We start from the raw sequence: 23394 nt of genomic DNA, 5'->3' as shown, positions 1-23394 counted from the left end.
AGAGACTGCCACACATCACAAAGATAAAAAGAAAGCCATATGATTACAGCAATAGATTCAGAGAAATAATTTAGCAGGTTTTAGCACCTATTTGTGTTAAAAACTTTTAACAAGAATAGAATTGAAGTAATTGTCCTGACCTGCAGAACTCTGTAATTCGTGGTTACGTGAGGGGGTCCCAGCCTGAAAAATAAAGAGAAAGAAATGGGACCCAAGACAAAGAATGTTCTGATCAATGGTCAAATTTATTGAAGCAGATGACCGGTTTATATACTACAGCAGAGCAGCGGGGAGAAGAGGGGAAATACAAGAACAGCCTTTGTATTACAGATGACTTCATTTACAAGGTACAATTTGATATTTTCTCAAGAACATTTTGTGGTCAACTTAGACAGGTCAACTTAGACAGGTCAAACCTGGAGCATACTATTCAGACATTCTGTAGCCAACATCTGTTTCTCATAACTTTTGACAGGACAATGTGCTGTTTCCATACTTAATTTCTATAGATGTATTCAACTGTCACAAGATCTCAGAACTTGTATATGTCAGAACTATTGTAGATCTGTGCTGTTTCCTGTGACTTTGGAACTGGGCAAATGCCTCTTGTAAAAGGTTAGGCACGTATGCATGCCACACAAAAGCAAAGTTCATGCTGTGGGAAAAGAAGGCAGGCCATACAGATTCCATCTGAGTCTGCCCCTGACAAGTAATATTTTCTTAATATATTTCTCAATATAACCAAAACATTTTAACACAAGCTCATGACAAACATCATAATCAATGAGGAGCATTAAAAGCATGGGGGTGTTCTTTACATGACTGAAACCCAACCACAATCATGTTTGTAACCAAGGTGTTTAAATAAAATATAAAAAATCATTTCCTCTAAACACTGCAGGTGGGAATGTCTAGTGTACCTGCCTTTTTATAAAACAATAATAATATTTCTCAAAAACTAGAAATTGAGCTTCCAAATGTACCAACAATACCACACCTATTTTTTTTTATTTTTATTTTGATCGTAATGGCTTACATATCTTTCACAGTAGTATTTTAGGTACATATCAACATTGAATCAGGGGAATACTCATCACCAAATTTGTCCTCCCCCCATCCCAGTTCCCCTTCTGCAACCCATATAACCCACCATCACTCCCGGACTGCTAGAGTAGGTGGTCCCCTCTTTGTCCAGCTCACTATTAGTGATCATATATCTGTTTGGTCCTGGTACCCTACCCTGTCTCCCCCTCTATTTAAGAAGCGGAGCTAGATAAATCGAGTTATGTGGCTTTGTTTGAAGGAAAGAAAAGCAATAGATTGGGGTACAAAATAAGAGGGAAAAAACGAAGTCAAATATGCTGAAAGTAGGCAGAGTCCTTCCAGAGGATTTCAACCTCAGTTTGAGAGAGGATGTGAAAAAGGCAATTGAAACACCACCACAATACAGAAAGAAATATCAAATTAAATATCCAGTGAGCACCACAGCAGTAAAGACAAGCACCACACAACAGTCTTGGTTCTAAAATCAACTCATGCCTGAGTGCAAAAAAAAAAAAAAAAAAAAAAAAAAGGAGAAAGGTAAGATAAAATAAAATAAAATAATATTGGTGACATCAACTTCAATCTCTACACTAATATAAATATGTCAAAAAAATCAATCGATAAATAAATATGTGAAAAAATTATTGTTTTGTGCTTTTTTTTTTCCTTTTTCCCCTGCATAAGCACAGTAACTATTGGGGATATTATAGAGGGAATTCCCTTGGTCTAGGAGATACAAGGTTTCTCCACCCCTGAAGTGCACTGTCATGAGATTAATTATAGACTCATTGCATGATCATTTACTCTCCCCTCGGTGTTTTCGGGGTGTATGGAAGACTTCTGCTTCGTCATAGATGGTAAAATCAGACCTCTGCATCTAGATATCTTGGTGACTGTGCAGCTCAAGGAATGGGGCTTATGATGAAGTCTTTCTTTGTGGTTCTAGCAGTTCGGTTTCTTCTTTAATTCATCTTCTGTAGTTGGTGGTCTTGGTCATTATGTTGCTCCTAGGATGGAGCCTGGATTAAAGTCTTTCGTTACATTTCCAAAGACCTGTTCAGTTGCGGTTGTCTCAGTCAGACCTCTGGAATGGGAGCTCTTGTTTGTTGAACGGATCGTAGACCAAAAGCTAGGCTAGAGATTTTTGTTGCTGTTGTTGTTGTTGGTCCCTCCACACCTATTGATATAACCTTGGGACCCAAAATTACAATTACAGAGAAGCCTTCTCTATTGCTGTATTCATAGCAGCATAATCTATGATAGATAGAATCTGAAAATGAGAACAGATGAATGGATAATGAAGCGTGGTATATCTACCTTAAGGATACTATGCAGCTATTAGAAAAAAATGAAGTCATGAAATTTGCTTATATGTGGATATATATGGAGACAATTATGCTGAATGAAATGCATCAGAGGGAAAGGAATAAACATACTCATTTGTGGTGGATGTAAAAATTTGTAATATTGCAATAATATTTAGAGACAATAGAAACGAGGACCAAGAGGACCAAACCATGGGAGAAATCTTGCCACAAAAAGTACTGAGTTCAGTTAGAGTAGAGAAGGGACTATGATGACAATGATAGTTGATACTGATTACTCTGGAATAGAACTGGGTGCTGAAAGGGGATGAAATGATATACAAGTTAGTCCTTCATTAACAATAGTGTAAACCACAGTGTGTAAAAAAAGAAAGAGAGAGAGAAAAGAAAACTCTCTCGTCTAGAGGCATGCAGGGGGAGAATGGATATAAAATTGGGGACATCAGTGGTGGGAAATGTGCAAGGTTATGGGTGGTGCATTTTGTATGACAAACTCAAGCATGAACAACTTAGAAAAAATGGTGTTCAACATATATAGTTTCTGCTACATAATAGAAAAATGTTCTGGATATTTGTTTGACAATATTATGCCTAAAATAATATTGTAGGTACAATAAGATTTATATCTTATTAAATAAATTATACAGAAAATTGAACTTAGGCCCCCAGCTAACATCATGTAAGAAGGTTAAATCCAAATGAATGAAAAACCTTGATATCAGACCAGAAACCATAAGGTACATAGAACAACACATAGGTAAAACACTCCAGGACATTAAGACTAAAGGCATCTTCAAAGAGAAAACTGCACTCTCCAAGCAAGTGAAAGCAGAGATTAACAGATGGGAATATATTAAACTGAGAAGCTTCTGCACCTCAAAAGAAATAGCTCCCATGATACAAGAGTCCCCCACTGTGTGGGAGAAACTATTCACCCAATAACCATCAGACAAGGGGCTAATCTCCAAAATATACAAGGCACTGACAGAAATTTACAAGAAAAAAAATCTAATTCCATCAAAAAATGGGGAGAAGAAATGGACAGACACTTTGACAAAGAAGAAATACAAATGGCCAAAGGACACATAAAAAATGCTCCACACCACTAATCATCAGGGAGATGCAAATCAAAACAAATATGAGGTACCACCTCACACCCCAGAGATTGGCACACATCACAAAGAATGAGAACAAGCAGTGTTGGCGGAGATGTGGAGAAAAAGGAACTCTTATCCACTGCTGGTGGGAATGCTGTCTAGTTTAACCTTTATGGAAAGCAATATGGAGATTCCTCCAAAAACTGGAAATCGAGCTCCCATACGACCCAGCTATACCACTCCTAGGAATATACCCTAGAAACACAAACATACAATACAAAAATCCCTTCCTTACACCTATATTCATTGCAGCACTATTTACCATAGCAAGACTCTGGAAACAGCCAAGATACCCTTCAACAGATGAATGGCTAAAGAAACTGTGGTACATATACACAATGGAATATTATGCAGCTGTCAGGAGAGATGAAGTCATGAAATTTTCCTATACATGGATGTACATGGAATCTATTATGCTGAGTGAAATAAGTCAGAGAGAGAGAAAGATGCAGAATGGTCTCACTCATCTATGGGTTTTAAGAAAAATGAAAGACATCCTTGCAAGAATAATTTTCAGACACAAAAGAGAAAAGAGCTGGAAGTTACAGCTCACCTCAGGAAGCTCACCACAAACAGGGATGAGTTTAGTTAGAGAAATAACTAAGTTTTGAACTATCCTAATAATGAGAATGTACAAGGGAAATAGGAAGCTTGTCTAGAGTACAGGTGGGGGTTGGATTGGGAGGAGGGAGATTTGGGATATTGGTGATGGGAATGTTGCACTGATGATGGGTGGTGTTCTTTACATGACTGAAACCCAAACACAACTATGTATGCAATAAATTTGTTTAAATAAAAAATTTATGTTGCTGTACATGGAGAGAAATGGGGAAAAATACATACATTCTCAGCAGGAATGTCAAGAATTCTTGCTGAAAATTCTCAGGGCCTAAGAGATAATGCAACAGTAGGGTGTTTGCCTTGCATGCAACACACCCAGTACAATTGGTGGTTCAATTCCCAGCATCCCATATGATCTCCCAAGCCTACCCGGAGTGATTTCTAAGGTTTCTAAGGTCAGATCCAGAAATAAAGCCTGAGCACCACTGGGTGTGACCTAAATGCCAAAAAAAGTAAAAATAAAAAAAAAGATGTATTCCCCAACTTAAGTTATATTACAGTGCAATAGTCATTAAAACAGCATGGTATTGAAATAAAGACAGACCCTCAGATAATGAAATAGACTTGAGTATTCGAAGAATGTCTCCGAAACATACAATTAATCTTTAGTAAAGAGGGAAGAAATGCAAAATGGAACAAAGAAAGACTTTCAACAAGTAGTGTTGAGACAGCTGATCAACCACATGCAAAAAAGTGTACTGAGACCTCTATCTAACACCATGCACAAAGGTAAAATCAAATGGATTAAAGACCTTGGTATCAGACCCTCAAACATAAGTTACAAAGAAAAAGTAGGTAAAACACTCCATGACATTGAGACTAATGGCATCTTAAAGGAGGAAACAGCACTCGAAACAAATGGAAGCAGAAACAAACAAATGGGACTATATTAAGCTGAGAAGCTTTTGCACCTCAAAGGAATTAGTGACTAGGATACAAAGACCATCCCCAGAATGGGAGAAACTATTCAACCAATGCCCATCAGATTAGGAGCTAATATCTAAGATATACAAGGTACTGACAAAACTTAATAAGAAAACACATCTAGCTCCATCAAAAAATGGGGAGAAAAATGAACAGACACTTCAACAAAGAAATACAAATGGCCAAAAGACACATGAAAATGTTCCACATCGCTAATTATCAAAGAGATGCAAATCAAAACAATGAGGTACCATCTCATGCCACACATCATAAAAAACGAAAGCAATCAACTCTGCTGGGGATGTGGGGAGAAAGAAACTCTCATTCACTGCTTGTGAAAATGTCATATAGTCAAATATTTCTGGAAAACAATATGGATATTCCTCCAAAAACTTAACAGTGAGCTCCCATATGATCCAGCTATACCACTCCTAGGAATATACCCTAGGAACACAAAAACATAATACAAAATATTTTCTGCACATCTATATTCATTGCAACGTTATTTACAATAGCCAGAATCAGGAAATAACCTAGATGCTCTTCAACAGATTAGTGTCTAAAGAAACTTTTGATAATATACACAGTGGAATACTATGCAGCTGTCAGGAAAAATCAAATCATAAAATTTTCCTATTCATGGATGGACATGGAAACTATTATGCTGAGTGAAATGAGTCAGAGGGAGAGAGACAGACACAAAATATTTTCACTCATGTAAGTAAAATAAAGGACATTATTGTAATAACACCAAGAGACAATAGAGATGAAAGTTGGAAGGATGGACCACAATATAAGCTTACCACAAAGAGTGGTGCATGCAGTTAGAGAAATAATTAAATGAACAACTAACATCACAACAGTCATGAGTGATAGAAGTAGTATGCCTTGTCTATAACATCACCTGGAAGCAATCCTCTACCTCGGAAGACCCTACACTGCTCAGACATCGACCTGCTCAAAAGAAACTTCCCTTAAAACTGAGAAGACTTAACAACAACAACGACCTGCTTACAGGACAGGGCTCCCCTCATTGCCCTTTGATTGTGAGATGAAACGAGAGGACGCTCCACATCCTGACTTCAATGTAGGATATGCAGATTCCAGGATCTTTAATGCAGAAACATGATACCAACAACAAAGACTGTGTGAGAAATAAAAGTGTGTTGGCACTACAGACAATGTCTTAGAATGGACAATCTAGTTTGCCTGGAGCCTAGAGTTGGTCTTGTTCCAGGAAACTTCAGGGGTCAGGTCTCTTTGTATTTAGGCCAAGGTTATTCCTTTCCACGTCCCTCATATTTTGGTGGGCCTATGCAAACAACAATTGCCACTCTAACACCGTTTTTACTGTGCTCCTTTGACTCTAATCCTTAAAAAGAACCCACTTAAAATTTGAGGTTAACTTAAGCTAATATGCATGTACATGGAAATGTAAAAAAATACTATGCCTGTAATGTTTAAGGAGTTATGTAAGTTTTATGGCTTTAGATTGCCTTGTGTGCTGTTAAGAAATATTATAATGTGTTACAATCTGGGGACTTGAGGGACAAAGTAATTGTACATGGATCCTGTCTTATTTATCTTAATGTTCTCTGGCTGAAATTTCAAAGTTAAGATATCAGCAAGGGGACTTCTGAGAATTATGTTATGGGTGATTGTCCTTCCACTGTAATTTTATCTTGTCCTCTTTCTTTGCATCTTTATTCTCATAATTAAAAATAAAAAATTATAAAAAAAAGAAGTAGTATGCCTATGGCAAATAGAGTCAAGGAGTGGGGAGGATATAAATGGGGGGCATTGGTGGTGGAAATATTGCAGTTGTGAAGATGAATGTTCATTTTTTATAATTAAAAACCAATGACAAACATGCTTGTAGTCATGGTGTTTAAATAAATGTATTATTACAAAATAAAATAAAATAAAATAAAAGTTATATTCCAGAATATGTATGTGATTGGTTAATAGAGTTTAGTACTATTTTTATTTAGACAAATTAAAATATTCAACCTTTTTGTAATAGATCAGATTGATATTTTCAGATATCAATTGAGTAGTATATTTTCTTCTTGAACAGTGTCATTGATTTTGTTTTTTTTCTGGCACTTATAATTGTCTTTTTTAGTTTCTCATGTGATTAGCTTTCCATTTTATTCAATTTTCTCACTGAGTCATTTATTTCTTGAAATTCCCAATCATACATACTGCAGTATCCTTGGCAAGTGGTTACTTAGACCACCAATATAATTATTATTCTGTTTTCTTTTTCATTTTCTTTTGGCTAATTCCTGACTAGGCTACTACTTTTTTCTGTTTCTTTGGCTAAATCTCAAGCAGTTATTAAGAAAATGTGAAAATGATATATATATATTATGAGAAGTTTACATGTTGCAATGCTGTAAATCCATGTCTGTAAAATTCAAGCATTATTTCTAATTCCAAAGAAAGTTTGAGGACTAGCAATTAGGGATGTGAGGTCTAATGTTTTCATTTTAAGGAAGGAGATTCAGTGTTAGTTAGCTGGTTTGTGATTGACTGCACCTAAGTTTTTGAAGAAGTTTTATAAAGTAATCAACACAGAGACAAAGCAAAGCACAACCTGTGTGCAATACAACCTTGAGAAAAATCCACGGATTAAAAAAAAAAAGATAATTTTATATGTACAAAAGGTTGTGATAACCACCTCTTGGTCTATTTCTGTTCTCACCCTCGGATTTCCAGTCGAGACAGTTCCCAGGGCTAATTCTGGCTTTTTTGCCCAGAGGGTCAGATTTTCACTTCGTTTTTCCTCACACATGCCTAAAATTGTTTTATTCTACTATCACACTTGATTTATGTTGTGCCTTCGTACAGAATTCTAGTTTTAGAGACCAATAGATAGTTTCAACAGGTGAAGTCATATCTTGCAAGTGAAGAAACCTGCAAGGTTCCAGCATGCAAGCCTCCAGCATTACAGCACCTGGTTGAGCACAGAATTGTGAGGCCAAGTCTCTCTAGGAAGAGTCTCTTGCCCTCTGAACACTGCTTTGATTTGTTTCCCAAATATCAGGTTGAAAATTATTTTCATTGCAAACAGATTATTTTCTATTATTTTCTGACAATCACTATGGTGTGCTACAATCGAATGCCTTGGGGGATTTCTGGATCCAAAAAAAAGAGAGCAAGAATACTTATTCACTGACTGATTCACCATTCTCCTAACACTCTACTTTTTTATTTTCTATTTACACTTTGGTCGAACTGACTTAAATCTGTACCTTCCCTTTCTCTTATTGACTCATGCTGAAACTAGGAATGATGAAAATATCTCGAGATATATGGAGATGAAATACTTGATATTTACAAACACTTTATTGTTTTTGGACCACACTTGGTGGTGATCAGGGATTACTCCTTGCTCTGTACTTAGAGATCACTCCTGTAGTGGCTTATTGGACCATATGTGGTGTTTGTCATGGAACCAGGTTGGCCATGTGCAAGACAAAAATTGTACCTACTATACTATATCATTTCAGCCCCTATTTAGAAATACTCTTCTCCATGCTGGAGCACAGGCAGGGTGCTTGCCTTATACACAGCCTATTTGAATTCAAGCCTTGGCACAATACATGATCCAATGAGTACTGCAAAGAGTGATTCATGAGCACAGAGTCAGGAGTAAGCCCCCGCTCTGCCAGCTGAGGCCCAAACACAGAATAAAAGCAAAAAGAAACACTCTTGTCTCATAAAAGATAATTTTCAGACTTCTTTCTTTGCGAATTCTACAATATTCTCTACCTTATCAAAATTACTATCATTCTTCTGAAAACGGTGGATACCTGTGGTAGAGAGAAGGATCAGTAAGTAAAAATTTAATTCCCACCAATTTATCAATTCTAGCTGCCCTAACTTGGTATTTTATGCACCATTTCCAATTATTTATTATAAAAATCTAAATCTTCTGAGAGTGACTCCTCTGTTCACCACTGAGAAGCACCTTCCAAAAAATCCTAGGTTTTGGTTGAAGCAATAGCACAGTGTTTGCCTTGTATGCAGCTGGCCCAGATTCTATCCCTGCAGGCCATATAGTCCCAGAGCCTGTCAGGAGTGATTCCTAAGCACAGAGCCAGGAGTAACCCCTGAGCACTTTTTTTCACTTTTTTTTCAATAAAGTAGTTAATATTAACCAATATATAACAAATATATAATAGAAAACTTTTAAAAATCAAGTTCTGTGTCTTATTCAAATGAATGGCACAAATCCAAGTAAAATTGTTATTTTGCAATACTACCATGTGAGAATTAAAAATAACATATTAATATAAAGTATAATTTGGTGAATGAAAAATATAAACATTCATGTCAAAATGTTTATATTTTGTCCATTAGTAATATCACTATTAAAGAATCAGACCCATTCATTAACATAATATCTAATTCGTGCATTGTGCTAAAATGCATTGCAAGATGGAAAGAACTGAAAGTAAATATAATTTTTAAGTGGAAATATAATGATTGGAGCAAAAGTTTGTCCTTTAAGGAAAGTCCTCATTAAAGTACAGATGTTTCTACAGATTCACAGACTGCATGTTTTGTCATATAATTTAAAATTTTAAAGGACTTTTAGACAGAATTATAAAAAACATATATAGAATCTGTACCATTAAATACGTTATTTCTGCATTCAGAAATCTATTACTATTAAAATGTATCTTTACAAATAGGTGTAATGACCATAACTCATTTCTCCTGACTAAAATGTTGCCAGAGCTTTTAGGGAAATTAGTAAGATTTTGAAGTTACTACAAATGATGTCCATTTCATCAACTGCTAAGAGAGGATAAAATTGTCCATCCCTATGAATATTCATCAAAATATTCCTGGCCACACATCTATTTTCTATCATATACTTATAATTGTCTTAAATAAAAAATAACTCTTCTTTATATCCTATTTTTTATTGGAGCAATAGATGGTCTTAATATTTACTATATCTGGTCTGATGCTTCTAGAGCTTGAGGAACAGTGGGTTATCAGAATACATATAGCACCATGGATTAATGTTCCAAGGGATTGATCTTGTAAACTTGCACCATGTAAGAGATACACTCCAGCTCTTTGAACTATCTCCCTGGACCCAAAATTCAAGTTATTGATTTTGAGAAAAGTTATACACAGTCAAGAAATTAGATGTGTCATGATAATGATTAAAAGTGACATTTAATTGGTCATAATTCATTACCATAAATATTAGAAAATATCACATCTCTAAAATAATGTGAAATTCACTTCCATGAACTGGAATGCATAGGTCCACTAAATTATTACTTAGTAGCTTATTGTGTTTTGTTCTGAAGGCTCCAACTTATACAATTATTCTCATTGTTCTAACGTACAAAAACGTTATAAATATTCTATAAGGACAGGTAAACTTCTATATATTACATTTTATAATTGCTTTATTTAAGTACCATGGTTACAAAATTGTTCATTGTTGGGTTTAGTCATATTATGAATTTCATCCTTCACCAGTGCATCCTTCCTGGCACCAATGTCTCCTGTTGTCTTCCCACCCTCACATCTGTCTTTAAGACAGGCAATTTACTTCACTCATTCATTCTTTCTCTCTTTCTCTCTCTCTCCACTGCACTGTTGTTAATAGACGAGCAAGTTGGAGTCACTTTCTCTCTTTCTGCACAGATTTTCTTGTTTTTTTTTTTTGTTTTTGGTTTTTGGGCCGCACCTGGTGACGCTCAGGGGTTACTCCTGGCTATGGCGCTCAGAAGTCGCTCCTGGCTTGGGGGACCATATGGGACGCCGGGGGGATCGAACCGCGGTCCGTCCTCCTAGGCTAGCGCAGGTAAGGCAGGCACCTTACCTCGAGCGCCACCGCCCGGCCCCACAGATTTCTTGTTAAGAGTGATCAGTTCCAACTATCATAAGTCTAGTAAACCTTTATTTTTACACTAACTACACTCATGGCTCATTGTGACAAGTTTTCACCCCTACACTGAACCTCCTGACCCTTATTTCTATTGTTTTATTATTATTATTAATTATTATTACCATACTATCTCTTGTCTTTCTTATATCATTCAAATGAAATAAATCATTCTATTGCTATCCCTTTGCCTCTGGCTCATTTCACTCAGCATAATAGTCATCAGGTCCTTCCATGTACTGGCAAATTTCATAACTTCATTTTTTTTAATGTTTTGTAGCATTAGACTGTGTAGGTGTACCAAAGTTTCTTTAGTCACTCATCTGTTGTTAGGCATCTGGGTTGTTTCCAGATTCTGGCTATTGTAACAGGAGTGCAAAGGGCATTTTATATTGTGTTTTTTTTTTTACCTGAGGTGTATCCCAAGAAGTGATATTACTGGATCATATGGAAGCTTAAATTCTAGCTATTTTGAGGAATGACCATATTGTTTTTCAAAAATGCTGGACTAGTCTGCATTCCCACCAGCAGTGTACTTTCCATTTTAATACATTCTATTTGAAATATAAGTGTGGATAAGTGATATCTTAAGAATTTATGCAAATTCTTCTTAATCCTATGCTTCAAATATATGAAGCTCTTTTACCAAGCAATATTCATAACACTTAAAATATATTTACTTGCATAACATTTTTGTTGATGTGGATTTTAGTTATAATAAGTTCTTCAACATTCCTAGTAACGAAGAGCAAATGACACTTTAAAATGAAACTTTCCTATTTTATTTCATATTTTTCTGATAGAAAAAATTATAAGCATATCTTGTTTTGTGTATATCTTCAAAAATAAAAATGTATTCCAATACAATTAGTCTACCCTATCAACTCTGTTAAATATTATGTTGTATTTGTTAAACATTTCAAAATTTGTTCTGAAACAGTTAATTCTAAGTAATTTCTCAGTTAAATATTTACTTGGACTTCTATGATGGCAAGTTCTATTCTGACTTAAATAATCAGCAGATTGTTCAGAAAAAGCTGTGAGGAATGCAGCATGCTTTTAAAGCTATCCCTTGAAACCTAAAATGGTTTGACTGAGTTAAACAATTTTGTACATATTTTTATCCTAGACAAAAGAGGTAACAGTCTTATGAATTCCTTTCTTTGTCAACATTTTTAATGCCCAGAATTTCACTTTAAAAAAAGCAGATGATGTACAGAAATATGCAGATGTTTGCTTCATGAATAATCTAAAATTATTCTTAAATTACCTTTCAGAAAAGCAATAACTATTTGTAAAATTTTAGGAATACAATTTAGTTTTTTATAGACTAAATAGATGAAAAAGAAGAAAATTGATAGAAATTATTCTTTGACAAATTAAGAAAAACATGAAAAATTTTAAAAATGTATGATTATCCATATATGCACAAAGATGTGTACAAAGATATTTAAGAATGAGCCTTAAATTAGAAAAAAAAGTTGAATATTTTATCTGTATGATATAAACTAGTGGTCATATATACAATGTAATTTCTCTGTATAGAATGCTATTAATGATAATTGGTTAATGCTTAAACTATAAAACAATTTTATTCAGTGATCAATGATTCAAAATGATCAATACAATAAGAAATACAGGCAGACTCAAACGTTTTCTTATTTTGTTCAAACATAGTTTTTTTTTCTTTTATATTGGGAGAGGGATTATGGCCAGACCTTAACTCCTGACTCTGTGCTCCAAAATCATTTGTAACAGGCTTAGGGACCATATGGGATGTCAGGATAGAATCCAGCTTGCAAGGCAAGCTCCCTACTCGCTGTGCTATCACTCCAGCCCCAAATTCATTCCTAATTTTAATTGTAGAGCAAAAACCTGTTTTCTACCATAGTCACCTTAGATTGTACTAAAGCAATATTTTTATGGCCCAATTTACTATTTTGTATTAAGTCTGTTCTCTATTTTCTGGTTAGAATATAATGAGCCTCTGTCTTCTAAAATCCATAGTCAACTAATAAATAAATAGAAAAATGTATATGGCATTTACAAGGCCAGATAGAGTAAGAAAGAATTGCGAAAATAATTGTGAAAGAGTTCTGATGCAATGCCTAAAACTATTCAAGTTTGATTTATACAAGTTGGTGCATAGGTATAACTATGATTTTCATAAGTGGTATATATGATTATATTTGATATATATAAAAGTAATTGTTTAACTTTACTACATGAGAATAATGAGCTAAATAATTGTAATAATGAATCACTTCTGGAGCCAGAGAGATGGTACAGTGAATATGCTTTTGTCCTTCACGTAGCTGCCCTGGGTTCAGATGATGAATCCATAAAGGGCCACCTCATATATTCCCCCTGCCGGGAATAATTCCTAAGAGAAAAATCTTTGAGCAACACCAGATGTGACTCCAAAAACATTAAAAAAGAATTATTTGAAAGTTAATTAATTAGTTTAAGAAGACTATGCTTTTTTTGTATTTGGTTTAACTAATGTTTTACTGTCAATATTATATTTTAGCAAATGTCAGTTAATATTTAAATAGAGATGAAAATATTATGAATATCAATGCACACAATTTTAAAATTTAATTATAGATAATTCAAGTAGTGAGTAATCCATTTTCCTATTTTTTGACAAATTTCTAGCTGGGTGCTAGAATCATTAAAGATGAATGAGAAATTCAGAAATATGAGTAGACATATTAGTAAATTTATTTGTACAAGTATACTAAATTATTCTATTTTGTTGTTCCACTATTTTTAACACAAATGATTTTTTCATGCAGTACATTCCAATTGAAATTTTTGCATTATATTGGATTTTTATATAATTTCTCCAACCAGTGAAAGTAGTGGAATTTTCATTATTTGTCATGAAAAATTTATTGTGCTCATTTAATGTTTTGTGTTCTAAAACTCATGTTTAAGAACACTGAAAAAATGACATTTGGAAAGATATCAAAAAAGTTGTATGAAAATTTACTATTCATTAAATGATAATAGTTTTCCTAAGAGCAAGAGAGAAGACTTTAATCCAGAGCCAAGGTTTTTTCAGTCTTATTAAAAACGACTGTATCCATATTAAAATTAATATTTGGTATGTTTAGATTTCTGTAATTTTTATAATTTTTGAACTTATTGTCCAAAAGTTGGCCAACCTAACTAACTTTTCATACATGTTTTCATGTGCTTTTTTTTTTTGTAACAAACGAAACTGATCACATTTTTTATTTTGGTGTTCACCACTACCTAAATCATAAAAAAGTATATAAAAACTTCATAACATTAAACTGTTCCAAAAGTATATAAATAAATTAAATTAATAAATATATTAATTTTATTGGTTATTTTTTGGAGGAATTGGAACAATTAGGAAGACTATTGAATGCTATTATATATGCAGATTTTGTATTAGTCCACAACTTAGGGGATATTAATTTATATTAAATTCTGACAATATTAATCAAATGAAAGCTATCTAAATAAGAATTTAAATGTATCCTGGATGAGAATATTGTATAGTGCATAAACTATATGCCGTGCATATAGCTAGGCACAACATATGGCCTCTGAGCACTTTCAAGAGTCATCACATAGCATGTAGCCAGTAGTAAACCTTGGGCACAACTGAGGAGGTCCTCTAATTACCCCCCAAAATAATTTTTAAGTGTTTATATTTTAATTATAGTAAAATTTCATGACAAAATCATGTGCCATGACAATTTTATAGTGTAGTTTCTATAAAAAGGAGATAAATGACCATTAGAATGGGAAAAAAAAAAAACAGAAGGAGGGCTGGTGTGGCAAGGTTTTGTGTGGGTTTTTTTTTTTTGTTTTGTTTTTTGTTTTGTTTTGTTTTTGCATAGGCACAGTAAGTATTGGGAAAATTAGAAAGGGAATTTCCTTGGCCTAAAGATACATACTGTCATGGGAACAACTACTGGCTCCTACATGCTCATTTTCACACCCCAAGGTCTTTTTATGGTGCCAGGAGAATTTCCATCCAGTTGTGGATGATAATATCAGGCCTCTGTGGCCAGAAATCTTGGAATTTGCACAGATCATAGGCCGAAGTTTAGGATAGAGTCTTTCTTTACAGTTTTAGAAGTTCTGTTTCATCACTGTTGTTGCAATCAGTTTCTGTAGTTAGTGGTCTTGATTTTTGCATAGATCCTAGGACTAAGCCTAGGAGAGAGTCTTTAATTATGTTTCCAGAAGTTCTGCTCAGTCGCAATTGTCAAAGTCAGACCTCATTCTTGTGGTTATTATTTGGTTATTGTTTTTTTTTGTTGCTGTTGTGCTTTTTCTTTGTACTTGCTGAGTTTGGTTTATTGGGTTTTTTTGTTTTGCTTTGTTGAAGGGATTGCTTGTGTTGTTTTTCTTCTTTTTTCCTTTCTTCTCTTAGGTTGATATTTATAATCTCTATATGGACTCCTCTCAGTTTTGTTCTTTTCTTTTTACTTTTCCTTTTTTTCCCAACAGAACCACATGACTTGAATCATCTGTTATGTCTCATAAATTGTGTGGGTGGGCCTAAGGAGAGAAATTTGGAATGCATGCTGGGAACAGGAGTGGAGGGAGGACAATACTGATGGTGGTAATGGCCCTGATTCATTGTCACTATGTACCTTAAATATTATCATAAAATATTATTATTAAATATTATCATTAAATCATATCTATAATTAGATTATCATTAAATATTATCATGAAAGATTCATGATTCACTTTGGTCACAATAAAAATTATTTAAAAAAATAAATTAATAAAATAATAGAGATAAATATATAACATAAATAATTGTAAGCCATCACAAGCACATTTAATATTTTATTTGAAAAGTAACAATGACTATAAAGTAGAGTTATATAAAAATTAATCTTTAAAAATCATAACAATAAAATTAGATTTTATCCATATAGCAATGAATTGTATGATTACATCATTCTTTTTTTATTTTTTTATTTTGAATTATGAGAACAAAAGATGCAAAGAAAGAGGACAAGGTAAAGTTACAGTGGAAGGACAATCAGCCATAACATAATTCTCAGAAAAAGTCCCCTTGCTGATATCTTAACTTTGAACTTTCAGCCAAAGAACATTAAGATAAATAAAACAGAATCCATGTACAATTACTTTGTCCCTCAATTGTCATTTTAATTGTATAAATGTACCCCATTTCATGATCTACACATCTGTTTTTGGACATATAGGTTGATTCTAACTCTAAGCCATTGAGTGCTGTGATGAATGATGGAGTGCATAGTTCCTTTTGAATGAATATTTTTCTGTGTTCAAAAGAGGAATTGCTGGATCATATGATCATATATTTTGTTTCTGAGTTTATTGAGAACCCTCTATACTGTTTTCCATAGGCGTTGGACCAGACAGCATTCCCACCAAAAGAAAATGAGATTTGTTTTTTCCCCACATCACTGCCAACATAACTTGTTTATAGTATGATACGTGCCACCCTCACCAGATTATAAGATTATAGCTCATTGTTGTCTTTATGATGAGCACATTTTCACATGCCTGTTGGACATCTCATACCTTTCTGAGAGAGGTATCGCTTCATTTCCTCCCCCTTTTTTGATGTCATGTTTGATTTTGGGAGGTTAATCTTTGTGAGTACTATATATATCCTAAATATAAACCTTTTATCATATTGTGTGTGAAAGTATTATCTCCCACTCAGTCTATTAGTCTTTTAGTTTTAATCCATATTTCTTTTGTCATACAGAAACTTTTGAGTTTGTTGTAGTTCTGTTTGATTGTGTAGCCTGTGCCATTAGCATCGTGTTTATGAAGACTCCCTTGAGATATAGGTCTTGGAGCATTCTGGCTCTTTACCTCAATGCACTTTATAGATTAAGTTTGATCTAATGGTCTTTGATCCACATTGAGTTGACTTTCATGTAAGATGTGAGATATGAATCCAATTTTAAATTATTTTATGTGCTTATCCAATATTCCTAACACCATTTGTTGAAGAGACTGTATTTCATTTTATGTTCTTGGCTCCTTAATCAAAAATTCATTGACTACATACTTGGGGGTTTGTTGATAGATACTCGATTCTGACCCATTGGTGGGAAAGTCCATTTTTGTTTCAATACCATGCTGTTTTGATAACTATGGCTTTGCAGTAGAGCTTCAAATTAGCTAATGAGTTGCCTCCAGTTTCTTATTTTTTAGTATGGTTTTGACTATATGGGGGTCTTTTAAAATTCCACATAAAGTTTATAATTACCTGTTATAAGTCTTTGAAAAATGTTGTCTAACTTTGGCTGTGGCTTTCATTAAATCCATTTAATAGTTTAGGTAAATTGTTCATTTTGATAATATTCATTCTTCTGATCCATGAGTATAGAATGTTTTTCCATTTTTTTTAGATCATATTCAATTTCTTGAAGTGTTTTTGAAATCTCATACTTATTTAAAGTTTAGGTTGAAAAGGAGTAAAAGTAAAGCCTTAAGATTGTGGAAACCAGAAATTACTTCTGAAGGAAATTTTAAAAATAGTAATATCACTTTAAGTTCCATTGTAATTTAACCATGAAAATTAACAGACTTGATTTATGAATTAAGAATCCTCAGATTTGAAGAGGTATTTTATTATTTAAAAAAATACAATTATTTATCCTGCCACATGACTATAATAAGACTATCTTAAAGAAATGCTACAATTTTTATGAAAAAAATATTTGTAATTAATGGAAAAAATCATGTGTTCATACTACTCACATTCAAATTTTTATTTGTATTTATAATTTATATAGAGAAATCTATTTTCCCATTTATAATATTATTTAACATGTTTATTGAAACATGGGTCCAATTAATTTGAATATTTACTGGTCCTCACACCTTGTTTGAATTCCTTTTCATTTCATTCCAAATACTAGCAATTTATCATCATTGTTAATGTATTACATAGTCTAACTTTGGGAAGGCTCAAAGAAGTTTTAAAATTTTCCTTAATAAAAAAGTGGATATTATTTCTCACATTTTTAAAGCCTGTTTTAAACAGTCTAGTAACATATGTTCTTCAATTCTCATAGGGTTCCCGGGAAGTGCCAGGTCCCCAAGGTCCACCTGGAAAAGAAGGTCAGAGGGTAAGTAAACTTGAACAACTGGCAGCTATTACTAGCTCAGAGCTAACTTATTCCTGAACATTAAAAACAATTATAAATCCAAGTATAGTAGACATATAGACATGAGAAATATATCAACTATCTGGAAGCTGAAATTTGTAATTTGATATTTTGATAGATATTTTGTAATTCAGAAAATTCTATATATTTTTAAGATTGGCATAAAAAATGTAACCGATTCAAGTAACCTGATCATAGTTAAGGGTTTGGAATTAAGTTGATAAGTATATCGGTATAGTTCCAAACCATTTGTGAAATATTAGCTTAATTCCTTAGTCAAGTCAAAATTATTGTTAATCCCTTGCAACTTTTCTTTTATTACAATTCTTTGCCTTTAAGATAAAGTACATAGCAAGATAATAACATTCTTGTAATAGAGAGTAATAATTTTCTTTTCTACCTTACTAATGCAATTTTATCCCCCAGTAAAGAAAACAATACAGTGATAGTAAGTTGTTCTCTAATAATTTTATTAATAGAGTGTTTTTCTTGTGTTTAATGTCATTATTAAGTTTGTAATACATTTACATTTTATTTTATTAAACATTTTATTTAATTAAAATGATTTTAAATAATTTGATAGTTTTACAATATTTAAAAACCTCAAAATATTTTATTATCAAATTTTCGTATTACCAAATTCTGTTTACTTTTAGAAGATTGCTTGACTTAAAGAGTTTTGAGTTATTGTCTAATACCAAGAGACTAGTAGAAACAAATTCAGTGCTTGAAGTTGGAACTCCTGTATTCAATATTTATCCCATGCATTCAATATTGCAGTATACTTACTGTTTGCATGCAATTAAAATTATTTAAAGTATTTTGTGATTTACAAATAATTTATTCATAATTGAGTCTTAGACATACAATACAATTGTTTCAGAAACAATCCCAACACCAGTGTCAACCTCCCTCCACCAATATTCCCAGAGTCTATCCCATGCCACTATGCCCGTCCACAGTTTTAACAGGCACCTTTTTAATTTGGGTATCATGATTTTATTGTTGTTGGCTCTGGCTTGGATACTTAGTTCTGTCTTTTGTTGACAACACCAATGCTCCTGAGACACTTTGGCCTCTGTTCCCCACGATTTCACATTCTTTGACTTCCCCTACACAATTTCTTTCCTTCTCACTATATTCTGGGGACGAGAGTATTCTAGACAATTCCCATATAAGCCATAGCATTTACTCATGCAGTTATTCTAAATACCACATACAAGTGATATCTTGTATTTATCCTTCTTCTGGCTTACTTCATTTAACATAATATCTTCCAGTTCCATCTATGTTTCTGAAATTGCATGATTGCATCATTTCTTACAGCTATTTAATATTTCATTGTATATATGTACCACATCTTCATGATCCACTCATCTGTTGTTGGACATCTAGGTTGATTCCAACTCAAAGCCATTCACTGAGTGCTGCAATGAATAGTGGTGTGCATACTTCCTTTTGAATGAGTGTTTTGTTGTTGTAGATGCACTGGGGATAGATACCCAAAAGAGAAACTGCTGGGTTTTCATATGGAAGTTTGATTCTGAGTTTACTGAGAACACTCCATACTGTTATACAGAAAGATTTGGAGTAGGCATCATTCCCACCAGCAGTAAATGAGAGTTCCTTTTTCACCATATCCTGCCAATACAAATTGTTTCTAATATGTTTGATATATGCCATCATCATTACCAGTGTAAGATGATCTCATTGTTGTCTTGATTTGTATTTCCCTAATAATAAATGATGGTGAACATTTTTTCCATGTGCCTGTTGGTCTTCTTGAGATAGGTTTTTATTCATTTCTTCTCCTCATGTTTTAATGGAGTCTTTAGTATGCATTTTTTAAATTTGTTAATCCCATTTATGTCCCAAGGCAATTAAATCCATTACCTTAAGTACATAAGCTCTTTAAATATTTGAGACTCAATGGAATATTATACCAAAGTTTACCTTTCAATAGGTTAATAATGTCCTATTGGAATGTTTTCTGATATGACTATGCTGATAGTCTTTATTTGTAAGGAAAAAAAACTCAAGAATAGTTCTGTTTTTTAGTACTGTTTTTGGTGTCACAATGATACTTGATTTAAAATAAGATAAATTATATCTATTTCCTCAGTTATTAAAACACTATTTAGTTTTTATTTCTAGTTATTTTTAGTGTATGTAAAAGGGAACTTAATTGTTATGGAAAAATTTGGGTGCAGTAACTTTGTACATCAATATCATATATGTTAACACCATTAGAATCATGTACCTGAATTATAATAAAAATAATTATAAAAAGAAATAAAATGAAACACTGTGAATAATACTAATTTTTATAGACTACATACAATGTTAAATGCTTTATTTTATCTTATAAGGACATGAAAAGAAAATTTTTAGATCATTATTAGAATAAGTCTTTGAATTATTAACAATGAGAATCCATTTGTAATGTTCAAATTTGGTAAGTTCTGTTATAATCTTTAGAGAAACTGGGCTTTTAATGCAATTTGAGTAGTATAAATTGCTAGTAAATGAAACTATTCTGAGATTTTAAAGTTATTGTGAAATATATTTTGACTTCATTCTGAATATCTATATGCAATTTTGTAGTACTTCTTTAGCTCTATATAAAGGTTTATTAATCTACCTGTATCAAATTTTAATAGTGGTGAAAAAGTAAATTACTCCAGAAAATATGTACTTTGAAACTGTTTTTATATTTATTTGATGGGATTCAAAGATATTTTTCAATTTCAATGCTTCTTATTTAATTTTTCACAATGAAGGTCAATATATGTAATTCATCTAAGATGTGTTTCTGAATTTATTATGTTCTCAGCATTCAGCAAATATTTCCCTTAATAACTACTTTTTTACTAGAAACTGAGTGAAACCTAAAAACTAAATTTGAGTCCCTCATTAACATTTAAAATATATTAGAAATAAAGTTATGTAGCAAAAAATCCCAAATTCAAAAACCCAATTTAAAAATGAGTAAAGGTGGGCAAAGAGATAGTACACAGGTAGGTCATTTGCCTTTCACATGGTTTGCCCAAATTCAATCCTCAGCATTCCAAATGGCCCCCGTGCCTGGCAGGAGTAATTCCTGAGCACAAGCCAGGAGTAATCCCTAAGCATTGCCAAATGTGGATCCCCATAAAAGTGTGGGAAAGGCAAAGGTCAAATAATATTCTTTAACTTTTATCAAATGAGACATATAAATGACCAACAGATATATGAAAAGTGTTCACAATTAAGTTTTTCTGAAGATGAAGTAGAGAATTTTCTTCCCAAAATTAAAAGTGCTACTATGATTCCTCAATGTCAATTCTGCCTATATTATTTTTAAAAAGAAACTTTCATGAAAAATTATCTTTATTCTCATGTTCATAGCAACATTGTGAAAAACTGCTAAAAGATGAAAACTACCTAAATATTTATTGACTCACGAATGGGTAAATAAAACATTATTTGTTGGTTGGGTTTTGTTTGTTTGTTTTGGGGTCACACCCGGTGACGCTCAGGAATCGCTCTTGGATTGAGGGATCATATAGGACGCCGAGGGATTGAACCACGGTCCGTCCAAGGTTAGCACATAGAAAGGCAAACGCCCTACCACAGGCCCCACTGCTCCAGTCCCCAAAGCATGCTTTACATAATGGAACGTTAGACTTCAAAATGAAATGCTGCCATTTGTAACAACACGGATAATTGGGTAGACATCATGCTAAGTAAAACAAGTTCTCTTCAGTTTTGAAAGTAAGAATCTATAGTGAAAATTGTTCTTTCTATTTTTTGCTAAAGAATTGATTTTAAATATTTTATTAAATAAAAGATATATAACTTGGGCCGGGCGGTGGCGCTAAAGGTAAAGTGTCTGCCTTGCCAGCACTAGCCTAGGACGGACCGCGGTTCGATCCCCCGGTGTCCCATATGGTCCCCCAAGCCAGGAGTGACTTCTGAGTGCATAGCCAGGAGTAACCCCTGAGCGTCAAACGGGTGTGGCCCAAAAACCAAAAAAAAAATATATATATATATAACTTATATGATGCAAGTTATATACGTTAATAAGCTTGACTGTGGGGAATATGTCATTAAATTTTATGTCATTAATTTTTATATTTTTTATACCTAATATATATAATTTTAATCATCAACTCTATTTCAGAAATTTTCATCTATAGATGGGGATGGAAATTATAAAATTAAATAAATGAAACTACATGAAAGGTATAATGTCTAAGCTGTGTCCCATGAAGCAAAGCTTTGTTTGTTTGTTTTTTTTTTGAGAAATTTTTATTTTTATATTTACCACAGTGAATTAAAAATCTTTCATAGTAATATTTTAGGTACATAGTGACATTGAATCAGGGGTATTCACACCACCAATATTGTCCTCACTCCACCCCTTTTTCCAGCCTGCATCCCATATCCCCCTCCTTTGCCCCTCAGGCTGCTAGTAAAAAAAAAGTCTAATAATAATGCTTAACAGATTTATTTACACTTTGCAATCTTACTAATAAAATAGTTTACCAATAAATATTTTATTATTAGTTTAACAAATAAAATTTCACGAGTTCACTTTATTGGGGGGTTATTGTTTATTTTAGATAAACCAAAAATGTATTAAATGAAAGTGACATTTGATCACAATCTTGCATTATACTTACTGGACACAATTCATAGCATTGTCATTAAAATCTTCCAGTATATCATTTGAATAAACTTTCAGCACATATTTGAAAATAGTGTTGGTTCTATATCTATTTGCTGTTTTAATAACATTTTAAATCCAATATTTTATAAAGATAAGAATTATTTTTGTAGTTTTTCTTAGATATTTGTTTTATAGATAAGATATAAATAATAATCAATATGCTCCATATTTAATTGAAAATTTGCCTTGTAAAACCCCTTATTTTAATACCTGGTGAGAAATAAAAATTCTCTATTCAAACACATTAAAACAGACAATAATATATCTACACTCATTCATTGTGTGAGTTTCTCAAAGCAAAACAGAGGCAAATTTTGTGCTTATGTGTGGACCAACTCATATAATTAATAACTGGTTTTAGTTTTCAGAAAATATGTATGTATATATGTATACACACATATAAAAATATCTCAATGTAGTTTAAAGAAACATATGTTATATAATTTATAAGCAGAGAAGTGCTAGGTGTTTTATTTTATATATTGTACTGGAAGAATATAAAATAAATGACTATATTAGTGTT

At 32.9% G+C, this 23394-nt stretch overlaps 1 protein-coding gene across 1 annotated transcript in view; it reads left to right on the top strand.

Moving 5' to 3' along the window:
- The window catches only part of COL19A1 (collagen type XIX alpha 1 chain), a 433347-nt gene that overhangs the window by 190818 nt on the left and 219135 nt on the right, over nt 1-23394 (top strand). Inside the window, exon 14 of the mRNA XM_049777641.1 lies at nt 18068-18121. Within this exon, the coding sequence (XP_049633598.1) occupies nt 18068-18121 (54 nt within the window). The remainder of the gene's footprint in view (nt 1-18067; nt 18122-23394) is intronic.

The sequence above is a fragment of the Suncus etruscus genome, chromosome 7 (genome assembly GCF_024139225.1).
Source record: "Suncus etruscus isolate mSunEtr1 chromosome 7, mSunEtr1.pri.cur, whole genome shotgun sequence".
Lineage (NCBI taxonomy): Eukaryota > Metazoa > Chordata > Mammalia > Eulipotyphla > Soricidae > Suncus > Suncus etruscus.
Note: the sequence above shows the minus strand (reverse complement) of the source record. Positions and strands in the feature narration are given on the sequence as shown.